Source organism: Condylura cristata, unplaced genomic scaffold, assembly GCF_000260355.1.
Source record: "Condylura cristata isolate star-nosed mole 26May11 unplaced genomic scaffold, ConCri1.0 scaffold00016, whole genome shotgun sequence".
NCBI classification, from domain to species: Eukaryota; Metazoa; Chordata; class Mammalia; order Eulipotyphla; family Talpidae; genus Condylura; species Condylura cristata.
Genome location: NW_004567117.1, coordinates 34,008,744 through 34,031,539, shown reverse-complemented (window position 1 = coordinate 34,031,539; position 22,796 = coordinate 34,008,744). Strand labels below are relative to the sequence as shown.

General features: G+C 36.2%; 1 protein-coding gene across 1 annotated transcript in view; it reads right to left on the bottom strand.

Moving 5' to 3' along the window:
• DCC (DCC netrin 1 receptor) overlaps window positions 1-22,796 on the bottom strand; it is a 977,719-nt gene that overhangs the window by 375,388 nt on the left and 579,535 nt on the right. Inside the window, exon 6 of the mRNA XM_004683911.1 lies at window positions 2,106-2,260. Within this exon, the coding sequence (XP_004683968.1) occupies window positions 2,106-2,260 (155 nt within the window). The remainder of the gene's footprint in view (window positions 1-2,105; window positions 2,261-22,796) is intronic.

Below are 22,796 nucleotides of genomic sequence, written 5' to 3'. Positions count from 1 at the left end.
CCCTCAGCAGTGTACTTTATCGATCCGCCTGTTCTGCTCCCCGCTCTGTGTGTGTGGTGAATCCTCTCACCATCCCTGCACCTCTGGCCTGTGCCCCAGTTCTGTATGCATAAATAAATAAATCTTTTTAAAAATATTGTAATAGCTTTGGGCCCTTCCTGTGGTTAAACACAGCACTACAAGGCTAGCCTCAGCGTCTTCTGTATGAGTTAGATCCCCGGCCCCAGAGGTGACCCACATGGCGTGGCAGACCTCTCCTGTCTCACCTGCTGCTCTCCTCAGCAGTATTTTTTTCTGATTCCACCTGTCCTGCTCCCCACTCTGTCTCTGGTGAATCCTCTCACCACCCTTACACCTCTGGCCTATATGCCAATTTTTGCATGCATAAATAATCTATCTATCTATCTATCTATCTATCTATCTATCTATCTATCTATCTATCTATCTATATAAAATAAAATTATGACTGCTTTGACATGTATCCACTTGGACTTGGAGGAGGTGTATGGTGGACATTTTATATCTATGTTCCTCTTGTATAGAACAAAATGTTTCACTTTTAATAATCCATAAATTAAACACAGCAACATACCTCCTGCCTTCCATAAATTGAGCCACCTTCTTTTCAAGAATGGATGATAAAATGATAAGGAGATAGCATTTAATTATACTAACTCAGTTTATCTTCAATATTAGTGTAAGAATTAGTTCAGTAAGTGAGACGTGTTAAATCACTTTCCCTGAAGTCATTAAGAGATAAATATTACCTCATGGGGAATTCTTAATTGTTTTTAGTGCCTTGTAGTCAATTCTCAGCTGATGTAAAATTCTTAGATAAAGCTGACTAACTTCTAATTAACAAATCTCATATAACTTACTGTTTGTGTTAAATGTTACATGTACACCAGGCAATAGCTCTCTGATTTCTGGAGCTACGGGGGAAATATTTTTAAGCATAATTTAATGGGAATAGAATCTTAACTGTACATTTTCTTTTCTCCTTAAGAAAAGCAGCATTTAAACAGGCTGGCTATAATGAGTCATGCTGGGAGAAAGATTTTTCAAACTGTAGAAAAAAATAAATGTTGCCTTTTATCATGCATCCACAAGGGCACTCAACAATTTCCTTCACATGCCAGTAGTATATATTTTAGACATGCACAACACAAGTTCCCATATGGCAGGTCATTTCTAAGTCCGTAGCAGTGGAAATAGCATTGCGACTTAAAGGAACTAATGAATTGGTAGTGCTTCAAAAGTCAAATGTTCCCCTTCCTGTTCTATTACCAATGAATTAAACAAATACAACAGAAAGTGAGAGAAAAAAAAAAAAAGTAAGTGGTGATAACAGTGGTAAAGTATGCACTATGGATTTATTTCTTTAGGTCCCTTGTAGTATGACAAGGCCCAAGGTCCCTTGTAGTATGACAAGGCCCAAGTCTATGAAGGGCTCTGGGGTTGACTGATCTTAGAAGAGGAATCCACCAATGAGAGTCAGTGGAAAGCTCTGGAGAATAAACTAGTGCCCTTAACTTCACTTGGTTCCAGTGACCATAACTCCAAAGTGGTATGGACTCTGGCTCTCTATGACTTCTTCCCCACTGCCACTACCATGATGTTGTCATTGTCAACACTGTCCTACTGCTCATAATAGATCAGCTAGTACAATTAGAATGAAACAAAGGAAAGCTGTATTATCAGTGCAAGACAACCACCATCATAAGTGGCACATCTTGCTGAAAGTTTATTATAAAAGTCAATGAAGCAGAGATGTCTGGTATAATTTAGTATAGAAGTAGGTTCTAAACTGTATTGCCACAACAGCCAGCAAGGAGACTATTTGGAAAGAGTAGCTGTGATTCTGTTTACCTTTATCTATTTGTTTAAAACCTTGCATGTAAGACATACAAGATAAGTTGGATTATTTGATCACTTTAATGGTTCAAAAATTCTAAGACTGGAAAGTCACTTGTTTAATTGAAACACCTTTCTTAATATATCATATAAGTTCCCAACAGGAACCATCTTACCAGGAAAGAAAAACAACTACAGATGTAATAAACAGTGAGTGAGACTGTAAAGCTGATAGGAGAAAAGATATTTACCACTATCTGAAAATAGTCACTAGGAATGACGACATCTCCATTCTTCATCCAATTCACAGTGGGCACAGGCTTTCCAGAGACGGCACATTCAAACTCGATATCCATGCTTTCGTAGGCATAGAGGTTGGAAGGGTGATTCAAAAACCATGGGGGAACTGCAAAGACAGAGAAAAATAAAAGTGAGAGGGTGGGTCTAGCTCAGGTCTTCACTGGGTGAGACACGTGCTTTAGACTAGAAAGCAGGTGTAATCCACATACTTTCCATAAACAACTTATTTTATTAATCAAGAACTTAGAACACTTGGATCCCCCTGGAGGTGCAGGGGTTAAAGTCTCAGCACTATAGAGTTATAGCCAGCCCATATGGCATGAGCTAGATTTGGCATGAATTTAATCCTCTGCCAGGGAGCTAGACCTCTCCTGTCTCCAGAGCTGTGTGTTCTCCTCCTCTCTCTGCCTCTGGTGAATCCTCTCAGCCCTTGCACCTCTGGCTCACACCCCAGTTTTTACATGAATAAATAAATGGAGATAAAACATTTTTTAAATTAAAGAATGTTCTAAACATAGCATAATGGTTGCAGTGAATGGTATTTTGTCCCAAGGAATGAAAAAATAAACCTGTTGGAAAGAATATTAAATATAATAAACATCTGATTACCCAAGTAACTAGCCAATTGATCTGCATAAAGGACACTGAGAAGTGTATAAAGTTATAGAATCTGTGCTAATGAAGTAAACAGAGGGAAGCTGATAGGAATGCAGCAACCCAGAGTATAAAACAAGAAAGCTTAATGTCCTTGTAATTCTAGAGGTTCATTAGGATATAGTTAATGTGAAGGACTAATTTCCTGCTGAAACTGGTTGTAGCAATAGGACACTGAAATGACTGTCATCTTTACAGTGGACACATTCCTATTGTCCTAGTAATTATCTACTGTAGCATGTTACTCTACTATATTATAATTTCCTCAGCACGGTAAATGATATCCTAATTTAATTTAGTGTCTTAATTACCATAATACTAGCTACTCTATGCTGAAAATTTGCAACTGGAAGAAAACTACAAATAAAATGTAACACTTTTGCTAATGAATTTTTCAGACTTTTTCTCTCTAAGTCCTGCCTAAAGGAAGAAGAATTTTAAAAGCAGTGTTCATCCTTTTCCACTGGGAACCTTACAGTGATGCCTGATTGCGATGTTCACACTACTTGAGATAGATCCATGTTAAACTTAAAGTGAAGTAGCAGCCTTCATCTTATTTTCACACAGGAAATTGACAGGCATTTTTGGTAGCCATTTTTAAGTTTTTTTTTTTTTTGGCCATCATTAAGCTCACTAAAAAAGGGTTACTAAATGTTGAACCTTTGACTAAACACTGTGTTTTGTTCTTTTTACCACCTTAGCAACTTTCCCCTGTTGACAATGTGAATCTGCGATCTTTGATGTTCTCCACCTTCTGAAACAAATCAGAGAACCAAGAGAAAGAATGCAGGGTTTAAGTGCAAATTTTACACTGAATGATCCTGGAAATTGCTCTCATGTTCCTCTCTGTGTAATGCTCCTAATTTTTGACATAGTATTTGAATTCAAAGTACTAAATAATTTACAGTCTTTAATCTTTAAGGGAGCAAATTAATTTAGATGACTCAGCTGGGGTGTAGTAATATTCCCTAGCTAAAGTCATGGGAGAAATGAGCCTGAGAGCTTGACTGAAAATAGCATGTGCCCATCATATAAAGAATGACAATCATTTATTACTAATATTATTATGAAGTTTTCCTCTTCCAAATTCAGTGACAAAACCCCACAATATTATAGATATCTTTCTTGAATGCCTCTGAGCACAATATTTATTATCTCTTTTAGACTCTGCTCTGTTCTCAATTTTATCACAAGTTTTGATCAAATGTATTACTTCCAATCAACATTTAATGTTTCTTGAGAACTGATTATGCACAAATTATAAGTCTAAACATACTTTATTTATTACTCTTATTGCAGCTCTTTGAGGCAGTCTCTACTATTCCCATTTTCCAGATTAGGAGATTGAGTTTCAAGGTGTTTAAGTAACTTCATCCAAACTGCATGGTTTGGGGGAGAGTGTTAAAAAGATGTAAGTAAGTATATAGGCCTATGTTAGATTTAAACTTAGATGAAAGAAAATTAGCTTTTAAATGAGACATTATCAAACAGATACTTTTTTCCCCAAAATTTTTTATCCACTCACATCCTTCACATGCACCAAGCTGTGGTTTAATTTAATAATCCTACCCAGGATTTTCTAACTCATGTGTATGGGTTATTTTCTCATCCAGGATGAAATAAACTGTATTCCACTTGACCTTGAGTAGAACCATCCTGTCTATCCTTTATAAATCTGCCTCTCCAGTAAAGGATGTCTCAGTTCTTTCCTTATAAAATATTTGCTCATTTTATAAACCCTGTGGCATTTATTACAAGTGCTTTTAAGGCATTTTTCTATTGTTACCTTGTAGCTGTTGGTAGGTAACTTACCAATCACACTAACATGAATTCAGCACATTGCTTAGCTTTTGATAATGACACCATGCTAAGAGGGTGTGAAAAAAATGAAGTCAGCCATGTTTACTCTTGTGATCTGGACCTCTCACTTTTCCTATAATGAACAATTTGGGTACAGTCACTCATTTCAGGATGACTTTCTAGAATTTAGGAACTATTTGTTCGTGTCCAAAGTTTATATCAATTTTCATTAAAAATACCATTCACATAATCATTATTTACTAACCAGACAATTCCAAAGAATGAATCTATGCTATTTTTCCCTCTAATTTTCTTTGAAAATTATAGTATTCCCTTCTAATTTTGTGGGAGGAATAATTCAACTATTTCAAATATTTGGTGGGCACCAGTTTTTAATGACTTATGCAAAATTATTCCAAATTATTCCATTTATATAGTGTTAGTTTATTTAAAATGGCATCATGTACACACACAGTGCTATAATTTCCATCAAGATACTGACTTTAGTTATACTTTCTTTATGTGAAATAAAAGTCATGACTGAAAAGAAATTAAACACATTTTCACCAAATTTTGGTTTCTCTGGATATTCCGAAGTACTTGCATTATATTACAGGTAACTATTTTACTTTGGGACTAAGAGAGGAAAGTGTATGACCACAAAGTGGCCAGTAAGCAACTGAAATATGAAAGAAGTATAATTCTGTATTTAACAGTACTAATTAGAATCACAGTAAAATAAGTAGTTGATTAGCGAAACCTTTATACATTATTAGAATTGCACAGCTAAACATTAAACTTAGGAAAACATTTTCTATACATTTAGTTGTTTTTAAGAAATATTTATTCTATGGCTAATCATCTGCCTTTTTGCCAGGTAAAATTTCTTGTGTAATTTTAGTCTCAAAGTCACCACCAACAACATAAATAGTGTTAAGGACTTAATTTCACACAATAGATGTATCACAAGCAATTTTAGTATCACTCCATATTATGCCATATTTTCCTTATGATTTGGCTTTTCATGGCTTTACTTTTAGACAAAGTTCTCTAGCAATTATTTAGGCATGCAATTCATGAGGCTCAACTTCAAAATACTATTCTAATACACATAATTAATATCCTTGGCAAATATCTGGAGAGACTCCTATACATTCTAGAGATTTGCCACAGCAAATCTCATAGTAAAATGCAAAGAATGCATTTTTAAGGCTATGCAGATGTTTTAAATGGAGAATAGAAAGCACAAATGACTGTGGAGAGTGATAAACAAAATTTAAAGAAAAAATGATTGGTGAAGTTTTATTAAGGGGAAGAAATTTTTCTTGTGTGGCTACATTTCTACCTTGAGAACAACGGCTTCTCTTTGCTTTGAGCAGAAATCCTATCTCTGCTTCTCAGGTCCTATGAAGTTAGTTAATTTGTTATTGAAATGCTGGACATTAAGTCCATTAGTTTTTTTTTTTTTCTTGTATGCAAATATCCAGAGTCTGACCACACCAGATATCAAAAATATGTTTACTGACAAGTTGGGCTACCTCCTTATGCAAAACAAATGGGTTCTCTTAAGTGCAATATTGCAATAGATCCCTTTATTTTAAGTAACCATTGCTTCATGTATAACCACATATCTAATCTGATTACTACAAAGGTGGTTATCTGGCATTGACTGCAGATTGAATGATAACTGATGATCAGAAGAAATTACTCTGTATAAATTGAGGCTTCTATGTTAACCAGACCTCAACAAAACCCCAGATGTATGAAATAATGTTTTAAATTAACCCTTCAATTTATACATCAGAAATTGCTCTGAGGCTCTGGCTTCAGTCTTTCTTATATTAACTTTAGTTGTCAAAGACAACTTCTTTGTGCTAACTTGGTCTTTAAATGAATAATCCTCATTTATTTTTGTTTTAAACAAGGCACTCTATGATGTATGTCTTCCCAGTCCAACGTTTCTTTCCAGGACTGGTGATAAGTAAGTTGAAATCTGCTGAATATTTCTGTCTAGTGTAATCTACATACACATCTGCCTTCCCATGTGGGACTGGTTATTAAAATTTGCATTTCATTTTCTATTTAGGTTCTCAAAAATCCCTGCCTCTTTTCCTCTTTAGATTAGTTTAAGTTGGGTTCTAAGCTTAACCAATTCTATATTGGAACTAAAGGAATGCTTGAGTTTATAATAATATAGACTATGATGTCTATTGTTCTGTAAAAACAGTTGGTAAGATATGGATGTTATTCTTCACATTTCTATTTTTAAAAAAGTGTTTCAGTCTATTCTGACAGTGAGTGTTTCCAAAGAAAGACAGAGAGCGAGAGAGAGGTTATTCTTAAAAATTGCCATAATATGAATGCACAGGACTAATTTTCCCTTTCTATGTGCAAACCTAAATGAAATAATTAACTTTTATTCTCAAGCAGAAATAAACATGCCATTACTGACAATTAGAAGACAGAAAAGCAGGTTACTCAAAAGGCAGGTTACTCAAAAAGCAGGTTACTCAAAAGCAATCCATCTCATTGTGACTTGAATCAACTAAGTTATCAACTTCTTAAGGACAGGGGCTGTCATATCTATGTTCACATCTTCAGTGCCACACACAGGGTAGATGCTTAATAAATATTTATTAGATAAACAGGAAAGCCTGTGGTTTAGTGTTCATAGTTAATCCCTGGCATTCAGTCATTTTGTGGCAGTATATTAGTAATTACTTTGGAAAAAAACAAGGTGATGAACAAAATTTAAGATATAGGTATACTTTTATTAACATAAACACCAATTCAAATGATATTAGAAGTACCAAACTATTTTTCTATAGTTGGCAATGATGATATCTTAATCATCTTAGAGAAATAAAACTTTATACTTTTTGATTTTAACTTCTGTAACACAATAGAACTTCTTACTGTGAGAACAATATGCTAAAAAGTCTTCCTCCTACCTAAAAATTCTGGTTCTATATGCTATGCATTTGAAGAATATCTGATCTTCAACCTTTACTAAGAGTCTTTTCTATATGTTTGGAAACTACTATAGATCCCTCAGTCTTCTTTATCCAGACAAGTAATCACATTATCCTTCTTATGTTCCCAATTTCTGTAAATGCAATTCTTTCTCTCTAAATCTAGATTGAACATCCCATTTCTTCCTTAAATTGTGGAGCCTGGGAGAACGATGTCATGAGGTTTAAACCAGTGATACAGGTAATCACAAGGTTATTTCAAGTTCCAAATATCATATGCTTACTAATCTTACTGTCACACCCTTTTTAACACAGGGGTTGGCAATCTGTACTATTAATGGCAACTCTCCAATGATCACATTTGTGTACATATACATACATACATTTTCATGTAGATTATATATGTATATATGTACAAACTTTTTATATGTACATGATGCATATTTATTTATAGATAATGATTATGTTTGCATATATTAGTGTATGTGTACACCATACCACTACTATTCTTTTTCATGAATGTAATTATGGTCCTATATATCTTTATATAAACTATATAATAGCAAAAACATCTGTATTTAAATTCTAATATTTCTATAGAGACACACAAAATCCATACATATCTAATTTATAAACATTCTTCTTTATTCAATTTTCAGTGTGAGTGCTGAAGGAATGAGAATGTACTAAGAAAAACAAATACAAATGTTAACTCACATGTGTTGAGTGATGACAGAAATAATACATATCTGAAAGGAGTTATCCAGTTCTTAGGACTGCATACTGAGAGAAATTTGAGAGCTACTATTCCCCCCAGTCAAATGCCCTCTTGGTATCTGTGAATAAAATATGTGCATAGTCTGAAAGTCTAGAAATAATGTTTCTGTCATGCATGAGAGCTATTTCTGTGTATTTTTAAAGACACATTGAAGAGTTATACTAATTTACAGTAGCAAATGTGTTTTGAAAGTTTCTTGTTAATAGTACACATTCTTTATGGATTGTAAGACATAACCTAATTTTTCTCCTTTAATATCTAATGTAATAAAAAGTAAGTCCCGGGCCCTCCCTGGTGGCGCACCGGGTTAAAGCACAGCACTGAGAATCTAAAGCCACTTCCGCATGAGTTCGATTCCTGCCTGCCCCGGAGGTGACCACATGGTGTGGCAGACCTCTCCTGACCCACCCGCTGCTCCCCTCAGCAGTGTAGTTCGTCAATCTGCCTGTTCTGTTCCCCGCTCTGTCTCTGGTGAAGCCTCTCACCGCTCCTGAGCCTCTGGCCTGTACCCCAGTTCTGTATACACAAATAAATAAATCTTTAAAAAAAAAAAAAAAAAAAAAGTAAGTCCCAGTGCACATACAGATACCGAAAAATAAACCAAAGCAGATCCACAAGCGAACCATCAAACACGAGACAAAGGTTGCTGAGACAGCAAATGGCTCTCTCAAATCTTGGATAAACAGAAAGTTCATTGTGAGCCTGGGATGTCCACTGATACCTTCCTGGGGAAAAACGTGGCCAACAAGTGACCATTACCAATGCTTGGGACACAGAAACTTTTTATGAAAAGCACAAGAACAGGCACAACTCAGGCTGTGCCATCCCAGAGTTGGTGCTGCCACTATTGAATTTGAAGCTGGTATCTTGGGACTGGGCAGACCCACGAGCATGTTCTCTGGCTTACACCCTGGTTGCAAAACAACTACGTGTTGTTGATAACAAAATGAATTCAACTGGGCCACCCTAAAGTCAAAAAAGATATGAGAAAATCATTAAGTCAGCACCTACATACATTAAAAACATTGTCTACAGGGCCTTACCTGGTGGTGCAACTAGTTAAAGCACGGCTCTATGAAGCTGTCCATAATGGCAGCACCAGTTCGATCCCCAGCCAGGGAGCTGACCTACATGGCGCAGCAGACCTTTCATGCCTCACACCTGTTGCTCCCCTCAGCAGAAGATCAGCCTGTTTTGCTCCCCACTCTGTCTCTGGTAAAACCTCTCAATCCCCACCCCTCTGGCCTTTATCCCAGTTCTTGGATGCATAAGTAAACAAGTCTTAAAAAAAAATGAGAATTGTTTACAGCCTGTGTACAGCCTCTGCACAGCAACATTTGCACCAGCTCTGGAAGGAATGGTGACAGCATGCTGAGGCTGAGTGAGGTAAGATGTTTTGTTTTAAGATGTGGGAAGTCACCTGTTAAGAGAGCAGTGCTGATGGAACCACACTGCTTGAAGCTCTGGAGTGCAACTTGCCACCAACTTGACAAACTGACAAACCTCTGTGCCTTCCCCTTCAGGACATCTACAGATTGATCTACTGTTATTCTCCTCATGGTTCAGGCAAGACTGGTGTTCTGAAACCTGGCACAGTGGTCACCTTCACTCCAGTCAATGTTGTAAATGAGGATAGATCTGTTGAAATGTACCATGTCAGTCTGATCTCTTTCTGGGAACAATGTGAACGTCCACATCAAGAATGTGTCTGTCAAAGATGTTTGCCCTGCCAATGGGTTTGGGACAGCATAAACAATCCATCAATAGAAGTAGCTGGCTTCATGACTCAGGTGACTAGGCTGCAGCATCCTGGCCAGATCAGTGCTGGATGTGCCTTGTGCCAGACTGTCACACACTCACCTAGTCTGCAAGTTTGCTGAGCTGAAGGACAAGAATAATTGTGATTCTGGGGAAAGTCTAGAAGATGATGTTCAATATGTTGAAGTCTGGTGATTCTGCTGTCATCAACATGGTTTCTCTAAGCCTACATACACTGAGAACTTCTCTGCTATTCCCCACTGGGTTGTTTTGCTGCCACAACATGAGACAGACAGTTGTTGAGCATGTCATGAGAGTAGTAAGCAAGAGTGTTCTTGGAGCTGGCAACCTTATAAAATTTGCCCAGAAATTCAGAAGGCTAAACCAGTATTATCCCCAATACCTTCCATTCCAATTTTAATCAGAGGTGGAAAAATGTTGCCATTTAGGTTTAATAGTTACAACCAGCTAATGTGACAGTGTATCATGAAACCTTCAGAAGGTGACAGGATGTAGAATGAACCATATGTTTTTACTTTGTGTGTGTTTTTGAGTTATTAGTGTTTAAAATCAAGAGTTGTTAAGAAAACATCTTGACCAGAAATATGTTGCAGAATTTCGATACCATATTAAAACAAAGTTAAGTGGAAAACAGAATTAACTACAGTAAATAAACAAAGAAAAGGAAGCACAGTCAATTGCGAATACACACAAATGGTATTATAATAGAGTAGAAGACACACTAGGACTCAGTTATTTATTTGTTCTTAAACCCCAGAAACTTCCCTTTAGTGTGGGGGGTGGTCTGAGAAATGTAATATCTAAGTCAACGCAAAGTATAAAATCTAGCTTTATGTTATTCCTTTCTGAGTGAGAAGAAGCTGAAGTGCCTTCTGGCGGCACCACAGGAGATGTGGCTGACTGATGTGAAGGCTCTTAGGCTTCCAGTTGACTGGAACCTGAGGACACTTGACTGAAACCTGAGGATACTCCCTTCTCCATAGAGGGGAGTAGGAGAGAGCATCGTGTCCACAAAGATGTGTGTTGTAAGAGTGGACAAAATACTGCTTCTACTGAACTCATTGGGCAATCCCTGCTGGTATCGAAGAATGTGTAAAATCTGAAGTATCCATCTTTTAAATCAGATCTCAAAGGGTTTTAGAGTGGTAAATGAGCCTAGTAACCAATACTAATTTTAATACTAATACTATATTACAACAAGTAGGATGTCTGGACAGAATCAAATGCACATGAGCAAGGTAAGAAACATCCATAATAAATATGGAAATACACAGCAGCAACAACAAAAATAACGAAAGGGAAGGGAAGAGGAGGTGAAGGCATAGGAGAGCAAAACACTAAAGCCAGAAGAAAATATGAAGATTGGAACATGAGAAAATTACCTAACTTCCTATGACAATTGGTTCACTTAATACAAACATAAAGTCAATGAAACTACAGGTCAAAGGCTAGATGATGAAACAACAGAGTGAAGTAAAATAGGGCAAGGCAGAACTAAGGAAACAAGCCAAGGACCAAAACAACCTTGTAAATTAGTAAGAACTAGTAACATAACAGACATCACTAAAAATCAAATAGGAACATAGAGGAGACGTGAGATGATTCCAGTGAAGGAGATAAGAGGAAGTCAAAGGAACTAAAGTGATTAGGGCAGAGCTACTGGAAAGGGGTATGGGAAAGGGAAAAGCAATGATGAACTGATATTAAGATAATCACAGCCTTGACATTGGAAGCTCACAAACAGAATAAAGGTATACTCAAAGATAAAATAATTGGAAATTTCCCCTGAAAAATAAATCCAAATTTTCAGATTAGAAGTCTATTCCGCATTCCTGGTAAATCAAATACATAATTCTCAGTAGTGAGACGTACCTTATTTGTGCTCTTGAATTTGAAAGATAAAAAATTACTTGAACATTCAGATAGAAAAATCAAAACCATGGCCCTCCCTCGTGGTGCAGTTGGTTTAAAGCATAGCACTATGAAGCTACCACAGTCACTGCAGCATGAGTTCGATCCCCGGCCAGGAGGTGACCCACTGGGCACAACAGACCTCTCCTGACCCACTCGCGGCTCCCCTCAGCAGAGTATTTCAGTACATTTGCCTGTTCTGCTCTCCACTCTGTCTCTGGTAGATCTTATCCCCCACACCTCTGGCCTGTACCCCAGTTCTGTATGCATAAATAAATCTTTTAAGAAATCAAAATATATTTAAAAGGAGTATGAGAACCAAAGAGATTCCCTTTCATCATATACATGGCCAAGAAACAATGAAGCAATATTACAAATAATATTATACATGATTGTTGGTACAAAGTCACATTCTCAGTTATGAAAGTGCTTAGAAAACAGCATTTCTAAAGTAAAAATCTGGGAACGACTACAGGAAATTAAGAATACTATTGTGATAAAAGGGGCTATTGATAAGTATTGAATATATCTTTATCCTGAGATAAAATGAACACAATAGAAGTAATGACTATTAAGAGAACAAGAGGATACAGCTGATGCTATAATTACTAAAAACAGATGAGGAAATGAGAAGATGGCATGAATGCTTATTCCTGTCCTGAAAGAAGCTTTTTGCATAACAAGAATTAAGCAATTAAGAGCTTAAATAAAAACATGACCTTTCAAAGGTCCAAAACAATAACAATAGTATGATCAGAGTATCATAAACAATTATTTCTAGCACAATATCCAACTGTCTATGTGCATTAACAGGATTCACAAAATGATGAAATTTAAAAAGAATTTTAAATCATCTGGATTATTTTTACAAAACTAAAAATAGTGGCTTCTCTAAAAACAATGAAGTCCTGTTTCTTAAGATGCTACAGTGATTTGGAAGTATGGATATATCTTCTTCCCTGTTTTGTAGTTTGAAAAGTTCTAATAATTTTAAAGATATTAACTATAGCTTCACAAGTATCAGAACCTACTGGAAATCCTAAGGGCTGTATTTACTATTTGTTAAATGAGATAAAAATAGCTGGTAAGCATTTTTACCTCTTCCCCCACCCCCTTTTATCATACTACTCCACTGGGGCATGGAGGAATGAGGGACGTCAGAAAAACTCATTACCACTGGTAATAAGAAAGTACAAACCCTTAAAGGAAATCATGTAGAGGAAGGAGAAACACCGGGATTTCTAAACTCCACCTGAGGAAAGGGAGAGTATATATGGGATTACCTTAGGAAAATCAATGTCAATGAGCAGGTCTGGCTCGAATGAAGGACCAGTTTCTGACACCAAACTTGTCTTGATAAGTCTCTTACTCTGAACACTGAGAAGGCCGAATTGGCACCCATGTTTTCAAATTCTGTTTATTACTAAGCCACTGGAAGAAGGTAAGCAAGTGACAGTCCCTTGACTTCAATGTCTTATTATATAAATTTAGAAGAAGAAACTGCAAACACTTCAATTGCTCTTGTGGTGGAGATGGCCATAATGTTCTCTTCAAACCTTGGATACCTTCAAGAAAAGAGCTCCATGCTGATCTACCAAATTTACTGAGCTTCCACATTAACTTAAAGTTGCATGAGAACATTTTCTGCTGCTACAAGAAATTAATTATATCCAACACTATTTTTCAGCTTAAAACTCTGAGTCGAACCCACTAGTGTATATGGCTAATTCAACAATATTCAGAATGAACAGTTAATATTGAGTTGATTTGGAAAAGAGAGAACAGAGAAAATAAAATTGACAGTATACATTTTTTCTGCCACTGAAATAATACTGGAATAGTGCTAATGTATTGCTTAAAACAATAAATTCCAACTGAAGGATTTCATAAAAATCACAGAAAATGACTCAAAGGCAGGTCAAGGGTGATTAGTTTGATGCCTTCTTGCAAAATGACAGCATTCTTTTCATTTTAAAACTTACAAATCACTTCTTTTCAAGATTAGTTGGTTAACATAATACTTTCAGCTTTGATTATATTCCACATTTCATATCATATCTACCTATTTCTTTCTTGCATTTGGCCTCAAGAGGCTTCAGCCAATTACCTTACAGACCAAATTTCATGATAATTTTACTGCTTTACAAGGACAGCTTTCACAATCTATAGAAATGTGTGCATGTGTGTCTGTGTTAGATGAACAAAATTGTACACAAAGACATCCGTTTTTTAGAATGTAAATGACTTCTTGATGAGTGAATTAAAGTGGTCATTTTGAAACTTTTACCTGCTACTTAACAAGTTAAAACCTACAAAAAAACAAAATTAGTAGAAATTCAGGTGGTAAGTGAGTATAAAACATTAATTCAGGGCCCTCCCTGGTGGCGCAGCAGGTTAAAGCACTGCACTGAGAAACTAAAGCCACTTCCGCATGAGTTCGATCCCAGCCTGCCCCGGAGGTGACCACATGGCGTGGCAGACCTCTCCTGGCCCGCCCGCTGCTCCCTCAGCAGTGTACTTCCTCGATCTGCCTGTTCTGCTTCCCGCTCTGTCTCTGGTGAATCCTCTCACCCTCCGCATCTCTGGCCTGTACCCCAGTTCTCTATGAATAAATAAATAAATCTTTAAAAAAAAACATTAATTCATAATTTTTTAAAAAAAAGTATTTATTTATGCATACAGAACTGGGGTACAGGCCAGAGATGAGGAAGGGTGAAAGGATTCACCAGAGGCAGAGTAGGGAGCAGAACAGGCCAAATAATGAAGCACACAGCTAAGGGGAGCAGCGAGCAGGTCAGGAGAGGTCTGCCACGCCATGTGGTCACCTCTGGGGTGGGGATTGAACTCATGCTGAAGTGGCTTTAGCTTCTTAGTGCTGTGCTTTAACCCACTGCACCACCAGGAGGGCCCAATTCATATATTTTTAAAACAGATTGTGTTAAAGGCAACTGATAAAGTAATACATTCTATTAAAAACAGTAAAATGTACATATGTATCACTAATTTAAATAAAAAGTACAGAATTTCCCATTAACTGCTGAGAATTTCACTCAAACTATATCACATACAGCTGTATATGTACATATACGCATGTGTATATTTATTTGAGTTTGTGTATGTTAAGGATTTTATAGCCATTTTTATCACTTGGGTTCAATTAATACTGGCACAAAACAATAGATGAAATGAAACATCCCTAACACTCTTCAATCCTCAGGGAAAATGACACTTCATCTCCTCTCTTCTACTCATCAAATACAGGGGTCAAAATGTAAGGCTAAAAAACAATCTGTTCTTACATTTTTTGTCTTTGCATTTCAGAGAAATCATGTTACAACAAAGGTTCCCTGGGAAATAGAAGGAAATGCTCAAGGGAAATGTTTTATGCGATTCTTCAAATTTCATAGAATCCTTCCTGTACCTTTCACTCCCAGAAGTATTTGCATATTTTATCAGCCCTATGACTCTTCAATCAAAAGCATGACTGTTAGAAAGCTTATAATCCATCCACTGATTTTGATTAAAGGGCATATGTGCTTCTCAGAAACTTTTAAAATCCCTAGTATAGTTTTATACTTATCCATGTCTGTTCTGGTATATACATTTAATCCTGTTCACATACTAAACATAATCAAATAAATCAACACATACCTCTACTTCCCCATTGATCACAGAGACATACAAACAGCTTCAAACATCTATGTTCTATAAGTATACATATATGTGTATAGGCTTTTATACCCAACGATATGTTTGTAACAAAAAATGCAGCCTGGCATATGAACATTGTTTCTACTTTTATGAATATTTTTTAAAATGATGCAAAGTTTCTACATTATGGAAAGGCAAGTAAATCTATCAAGGTTTGAGTTAAGTTATACAGTAAGAAGCTATTTGTTGTTGTTTTTGCTTTTTAAATAAATCTGAACTTCAGGTAGAGTAGAAATGTAGGCTGTGAGTATCTTGAGAATAAAAAAAGTAATTACCTATTACTTTATATCACAAAGCAAAATCCTGAATAAATGCTGATTTGATTGATTGATTAAATACTAAGGGTCTTAAAGATCAAGTCTATCTCTTATATTTTACAGATGAAGAAATTTGGATAAATGACATTTCTATGGCATTACAAAACTCATAAATATTAAAGTCAAAATCAGAACCTAAATTTTCTGGATACCAATAAATTACCTTTCCTTTTTACCAAATGGCTTAACAAAAATACATACTATTTGAGTTATCTAAGAATTTTAATGATTTCATGATTTTGGGGCAGGGAATATATTCACCTTCACATTTTCCTTCATCTAAGATCTTGCCTTTACTTCACATAATAAGCGACATGGATGGCACACTATCATCTTTAAAAATCTCATATTGTTAATATGTTCCTTAATAATTTGTTCTTATTGTTTATTCTTGAAAGGACTGAATGTGTTTTTTGTTCTCAAAAGTAATTACACTTTATTAATTTTCTAAATTTATTAATTTGTTGTATACTGATACAGTTAGGTAAAGGTAATACTACTGAGCACTTTATAAAACATTTTGAAGCTAGTAGTGGTATTATCTCTTCTGTCTGGGGCAATTTCAGCATCTTTAGGACATTCAAGTTTGTCTTATTTTTTTTTTTTTTTTTGGACACGCATAGGCACAGTAACAGGACTGTGATGTAGGGATAAATGGTATCACACAATACTAAGTAGAGGGCAGTGGTGTGGCAAACAGCAAGGATGAATCCTCATTTGTAGACAGAATTGTTTAATAGAGTTAGTAGGATAAAAATATGCAAAACCCTAATTTAGAGTTAAATTAGAATACCTATACTGCTAAGATATGTAATTTGGAAATGACCCAACTAAAATGCAACTTCGCCATTCACAGTTGTAGCATATTCCTTTCATACAGTCAACCTGACACTTAGTAAGTTAAATATATCAAGTTCCAAATTCTCCTTTGGCAAAGAAAACTCATAAAATATCCTGAAGTTGTTAGGCTATTCAAAATGGAAATTTCATTGCCATGCTAAGTATTGCTTCACTTATTCAGGGATCTATGCACTGAAGATGATGTCAGAGGAAAAGTCATTTCCAAAGATTTGTTCCTGATCCTGTTTCTTAATCTCTTCCTTGGCATTCACAGCCCTAAGTACTTCCACTTTCTTCTCTAAGATCACTGTGTATAATCCTGATTTGGATCTTGAATTTTACATTTTTTAACTCACAGGATGCCATTTCCAACTTTATGTTTTTGTTGGTTATTTCAGATTTATCACTGGTCAGCATTATTAGTTCCCTTATTGTGTGTACACAGCTACTCATGTATTTATAACCTATTTTTTTATTTTTTTATTTTCCTCTTCATTTTTCTCCAACTATTCTAGTATCACTCAGAGGGAAGGAATTATATTACTTATTACTATAAATAATTCTGCCAACATTCATAGGCTTAAAGGAGAGACAACAGGGTCCACAGAACTTGCTAAGCTCAATGTCCCTAGTGATTAAGATATAAATGATCTTGGGTTTAACTAGACAAGAGGAAACAGAATGCCTAACAGCCCAGCCTGGGAAAGAATGTGTCTAAGGGAGTGGGCGAGTGGCTACAGGAAGAGTTAAGGAAGCCTCTTTCTAATTTCCACCACAATGAGAACTTGGTATAAGTAAACTGGGATACCAGCTCAGTCCCATTAAACAAAAATCACAGATGCAACTAAATATCCTCTCCAAATCTTCTAATCATACAATTGGTAAATAAATCACAGTATATCCATTCTTTTGACCAATATTCCTTATGAAGAATTAAAGTTGAGCACGATAAGAAATTCAAAGAGTGAGTTCCGTAATTCCCATTTTTGAGATCATAGAAAAAGGTAGAATTTCTATAAATATTCCCATTAGCATGGAAATTTAATAGAGTATCTATACGAAGAAAAAAAAAATCCTAAGTTAACTCTACAGAATTGCATCACCTTGGTATTGTTCAGAGATTTCAATGCTAAAAAGTAATACACGAGTAAAAGTATAAATGCAGAGCTTTTCCATCAGAGGAGCCTGAGGGGAGAATATCCCATATTGTTGAAGCCAGAGATACAGATATTTTGTAAAACATCTATCCAGGAGTCTTGGTATCTAATGGGATGTATGCAAGATGGAATAAATAAGCTAAAAAGCTCTTTTTTACTGAGCTAAATATTTCAAGATATTTTCCCCTGAAGTGATAGCTGATGAGGTGACAAACAACTGTATCACAAGATGTGTCATCTTTTCTAATGCAAAGTATCCCCTCATTCCAAGTTTGATTTTTTCTAATGTGTTTCTACTGATCCAAAAAACAGATCCACTTTCACCAGCTGACTGATCTCTGTCAGCATCTTATCTGAATGCTGTTTTTTGAATCTATTTTAAAGCTATTAAGAGGCATGGTGCTGTCTGATTGAAAAAACTTGGGCTGGGGAATCACACAGGCAGCCTGGGATCAGGATTCTGGGATTTTTTTGTCAATTGATTCACATGTCTAAATCTCAGCTTCCATCTGTAAAGTGAGCATACTAATAATAACCAAGAACAAATGCCTAATAGAAGTGATTTTGAGAAAATTACACAAAACTTTTGCTTTTGATAGTATGTAAATGTTATGGGCTGATTGTCTGTGTCCCCTCAAAATTCAACTAATAAAACCACAATTTGCAATGTGATGATATTTGAGTGTGATCAGGGAATTAGATCACAAGGGTGAAACATTAGTAATGGGATTAGTGCCCTTTTAGGAAGAGGAAGGCAGGGATCTCTCTCTCCATACACATATCACAAAGGAGAGATTATATGAGCACACAGAGAACAGTGGCCCTCTGTAAGCCAGGAAGAGGTATTTGTCATGAAGCACTTTGTTGTCATCGTAGACTTATCTTTAAAAACTGTGAGAAATAAATGTTGGCTTAAGCCACCTTGTCTATGGTGTTTTGTTCATTGCTTTTAAAAAAAATATTTTATTTATTTTTGCATAGAAGAGTAAAAGTATAAATGCAAAGTGTAGGCTAGATGTGGGGGCTGAGAGATTCACTAGATATAGAGTGGGGAGCAAGATAGGCAGACATACTGAAATAAACTGCTGAGAGGAGCAGCGGGTGAGACAGAAGGGGTCTGCTGTTTCATGTGGGTCACCTCCCTGTCATAAGATCAACCTCAGGTTGTAGTGGTGGCGGCACAGTGAACTAACCCCTAAGCAAGGTCCCTGTAGATTTCTGTCACAACTGTCTGCTACAAAACCTAGTACTATTATGCACATATCGTTAACTAGTAATAATATGAATCCAAACATCAATATGAAAGAATTACTTATCCTGATTAACTAACTTTACAAATGAGACTGCAAAGAATGGGAACTTGTCTGTTATGTAGCTGTATCACTAGACTCTAGCTTAGTGCCTTATAGTCACTGAAATATTTAACAGGTAACTGAGCTTAGTATGAATCAACAGATGATACCACTAAATGTTGATAATGTTCTCAACTGTATCATTTGTTTTTGATTTGGGATCACATGACATGGCCATCTCTGAGGAGTGGTCTGTTTTCAAAAGTAGAACTCTGACATGTTTTTTCCTTTTTCCTTTTTATTTGTTATCTTATTTCCACACACTTTCTAATCACTGAGTGTTATAGAACATGTTCACATAAGTTCATTCGATTTAATCTTTTAAAAAATCTTTTCAAGCGTTCTCATCAGTTCCAATTTTACAGTTGAAGCAAGTAAGGCACATGATGGCTAAATTACTTCTTCCATGTTGTGAACCCCTAATAGGATGAGGATGAAGCACAGATCTGCCCGAATAAAACGCTGTTTTCAACAGCACTTGGTGGTTTTTTCACCTTATCAGGTACTGTATTGGTGGCTATTTATACATTGCATTTTCATACCATCATGGTTCATGACCTTCAGAGCCAGTAAATTTTGGGATTTTAGCCTTTAAATTACACTCACCAGTAAGCTTCAACTCAAACTTTATGCTAAAATCTCTTTAGATGGGAGACAAATATGCTAAGTGAAAACAAGGAAGGCTATATAAATACTGTTCAAAATGACCATAAAGAACAAAACATTGTCAACATGCAGACATATTGAAAAGGCAGGTTTTGGTCTTTTGGTTTAGCAGGGAATTTATCTTGGTTCTCTGTACTAATGCCTACTTTTCAATTCGTTCCCTGTTGACATTTTTTTATCAACTATTCATTGTCAGTTCCTTTATCCTTAAGGTTTTCCTAGGTGATTTTATTTGTACCTGTATCTAAAATAGAGTACAAAGAAGTCATATACAGGCATAGCTGCACTTGAAGTTAAATCTCTAACTATAGCATGAAACACTTTAGGTATCATTGATTGGATTGGTAACACCTCTTTGAGCAAAGGGTCTTTCCTGATGTTCCCCAAATCATTTACTCTGACTAAATGGAATGTCAGCTCCCTTGCTTTAAAATGATGAAAATAACTATTTTTGCTGAGTTTTAAAGGACTGATTTGGGTCCTGCTCTACCACCTGCTTGAAAAGTACTCATGTCTCTGCTGCCTTGCAAATGCATATCAAGTGTGTGGACTAGTCTTTATCTTTCTAAGGAGCTGAAGAATTCAATTGTACCAAGATGGGAAGCAATGCTTGAAAGAACTCATCTCCCAGACTCTAAAGCATATTTTTTAAACAGAGAAGTTCAGTTCCTATATTGCTTACAGCAAATGCTCTGGATACTTCTATTTCCATTTCAATTTCTGCCATCTCAAGTTTGCCTTCTCTATGCACAGTTATGAAGCAGAGAGGGGGCTAGTGACACATCTTGAATACCAGATTGACCAGTGCCTTCAGTGATTTAGAATGTTTCTAAAATAGACAATTACTTATTGAGACTATTAACAAAAACAGTATCACGTGTAAATGCATCCTCTGCTATATGTTGCAATATACTTATTTTTGCTATCCTGGCAACATTTGTGTTCCTAACTATCAGAATTTAGAAGATTATAAAATCAGCTATGAATAGGTGTGGCACACACCATGGTAAGTAAAAGTAGCTGGTAGATGTTTGGTTTCTATATTCCCTCTTGACTTGGTTCAACTGTATGCAGTTTTCTCTATTCATCTATTGCTTCTTGCAAAATTTGCATTATACTCAAATTGTTCTCTAATATATTAATTACCCTAGAATAGCTCATATTTTCAAAACAAACATTATCTATAGAACTGATTTTACCAAATATTGCATAAATTCTTTAGTTGGGTAAATGTTTTAGAACATTTAATCTGTCATAAAAAACAAACAAACAAACAAAAAAAAAACATCTTTAGTGCCTGCCCTGGTGGCACAGTGGGTTAAAGCACAACACTAAGAAGTTAAAGCCACTTCAGCATGAGTTTGGTCCCCAGCCCGGAGGTGACCCACATGACACGGCAGACCTCTCCTTACCCGCCCGCTGCTCCCCTTAGCAGTGTACTTCATTCATCATCCTATACTGCTCCCCATTCTGTCTCTGTTGAATCCTCTCACTGCCCCTGTACCTCTGGCTTGTACCCCAGTTCTGTATGCATGAATAAATAAATCTTAAAAAAAAAAACCTCCTTTATTGTGGTAAAGCTAATACCCAATGTCTATAAGTTTAAGCAAAACAGATACAATAATTTTGGAAGAAAGATAAATTGATACACTTTTCTAAAGATAGAGAGTAATTTTTAGGACTAGAAAGATGGTGTATTCTCCTTTTGTATGTATTCAGCATCTACAAATACAGTTTTTGAAAATAAGTAGAGTAAGAGACAATGATTTAATAACAAGGTTGTTCACTGAGGTACCATTTATAACAGTGAAAACTCAATTGGCTCAACAAAGACATGGCTATATTATTATTATTTTTTTAAGATTTATTTATGTGTACAGAACCGGGATACAAGCCAGAGTTGCAGGGGTGGTGAGAGCCTTCACCAGAGTAGAGCGGGGAGCATAACAGGCAGATTGACAAAGTACATTGCTGAGGAGAACAGTGGACGGGTCAGGAGAAGTCTACCACACCATGTGGATCACCTCCGGGGGTGGGGATCGAACTCAGTCTAAAGTGGCTTCAGCCAGCTTGCAGTGCTGTGTCCTAAACCATTGTGCTACCAGGGAGGGCCGACTTGGCTATATTCTAACCACCTGACCTCCAAAAATTATTCACAGGAAATGATCAGGCTAATGATCTTAGATCAGATCTAACATCACAATCTTAAAACTGTTCCCGGCACTGTTTCAGACATTAGTGATACAATAGAAAGTAAAATGAAGTTCCTATCCTCAGGAGTTTACATTTTATTTTGGTAAGAGAGAAAAAAGAATTGAGAGAAAATAAGAGATTCCTAAGCATATGGAAAAGAAAAGAGAGTTTGAAAGTCTTGTCAAAGGACAGGAAGCACTAGCTAGCTTAGTAAGATAGGAGTACTTAGTAGATGAGATCGCTTGAGGTACAGGGAAAGAGTGCCTTGGAGCAGGAAAGTGTTTGAAAGGTCCAAGCAAGTGCAAAGGTGGCTGGAATAGTGTGAAGAAGAAGGGGAGAATGGATGATTTCACAGAGGCCAAGTCTTTGGCTTTTGTAGATACAGTGAGAAAATCATAATATGCAATAGGTCTGACTTCAAGTATTTTGGTGTAGAGTGAACAAAATTTAGACTTAATTGAGGCTGCATTTTGCGAGTTGAGTTCCTTCATCATGCTGTATTTGATGGTCTT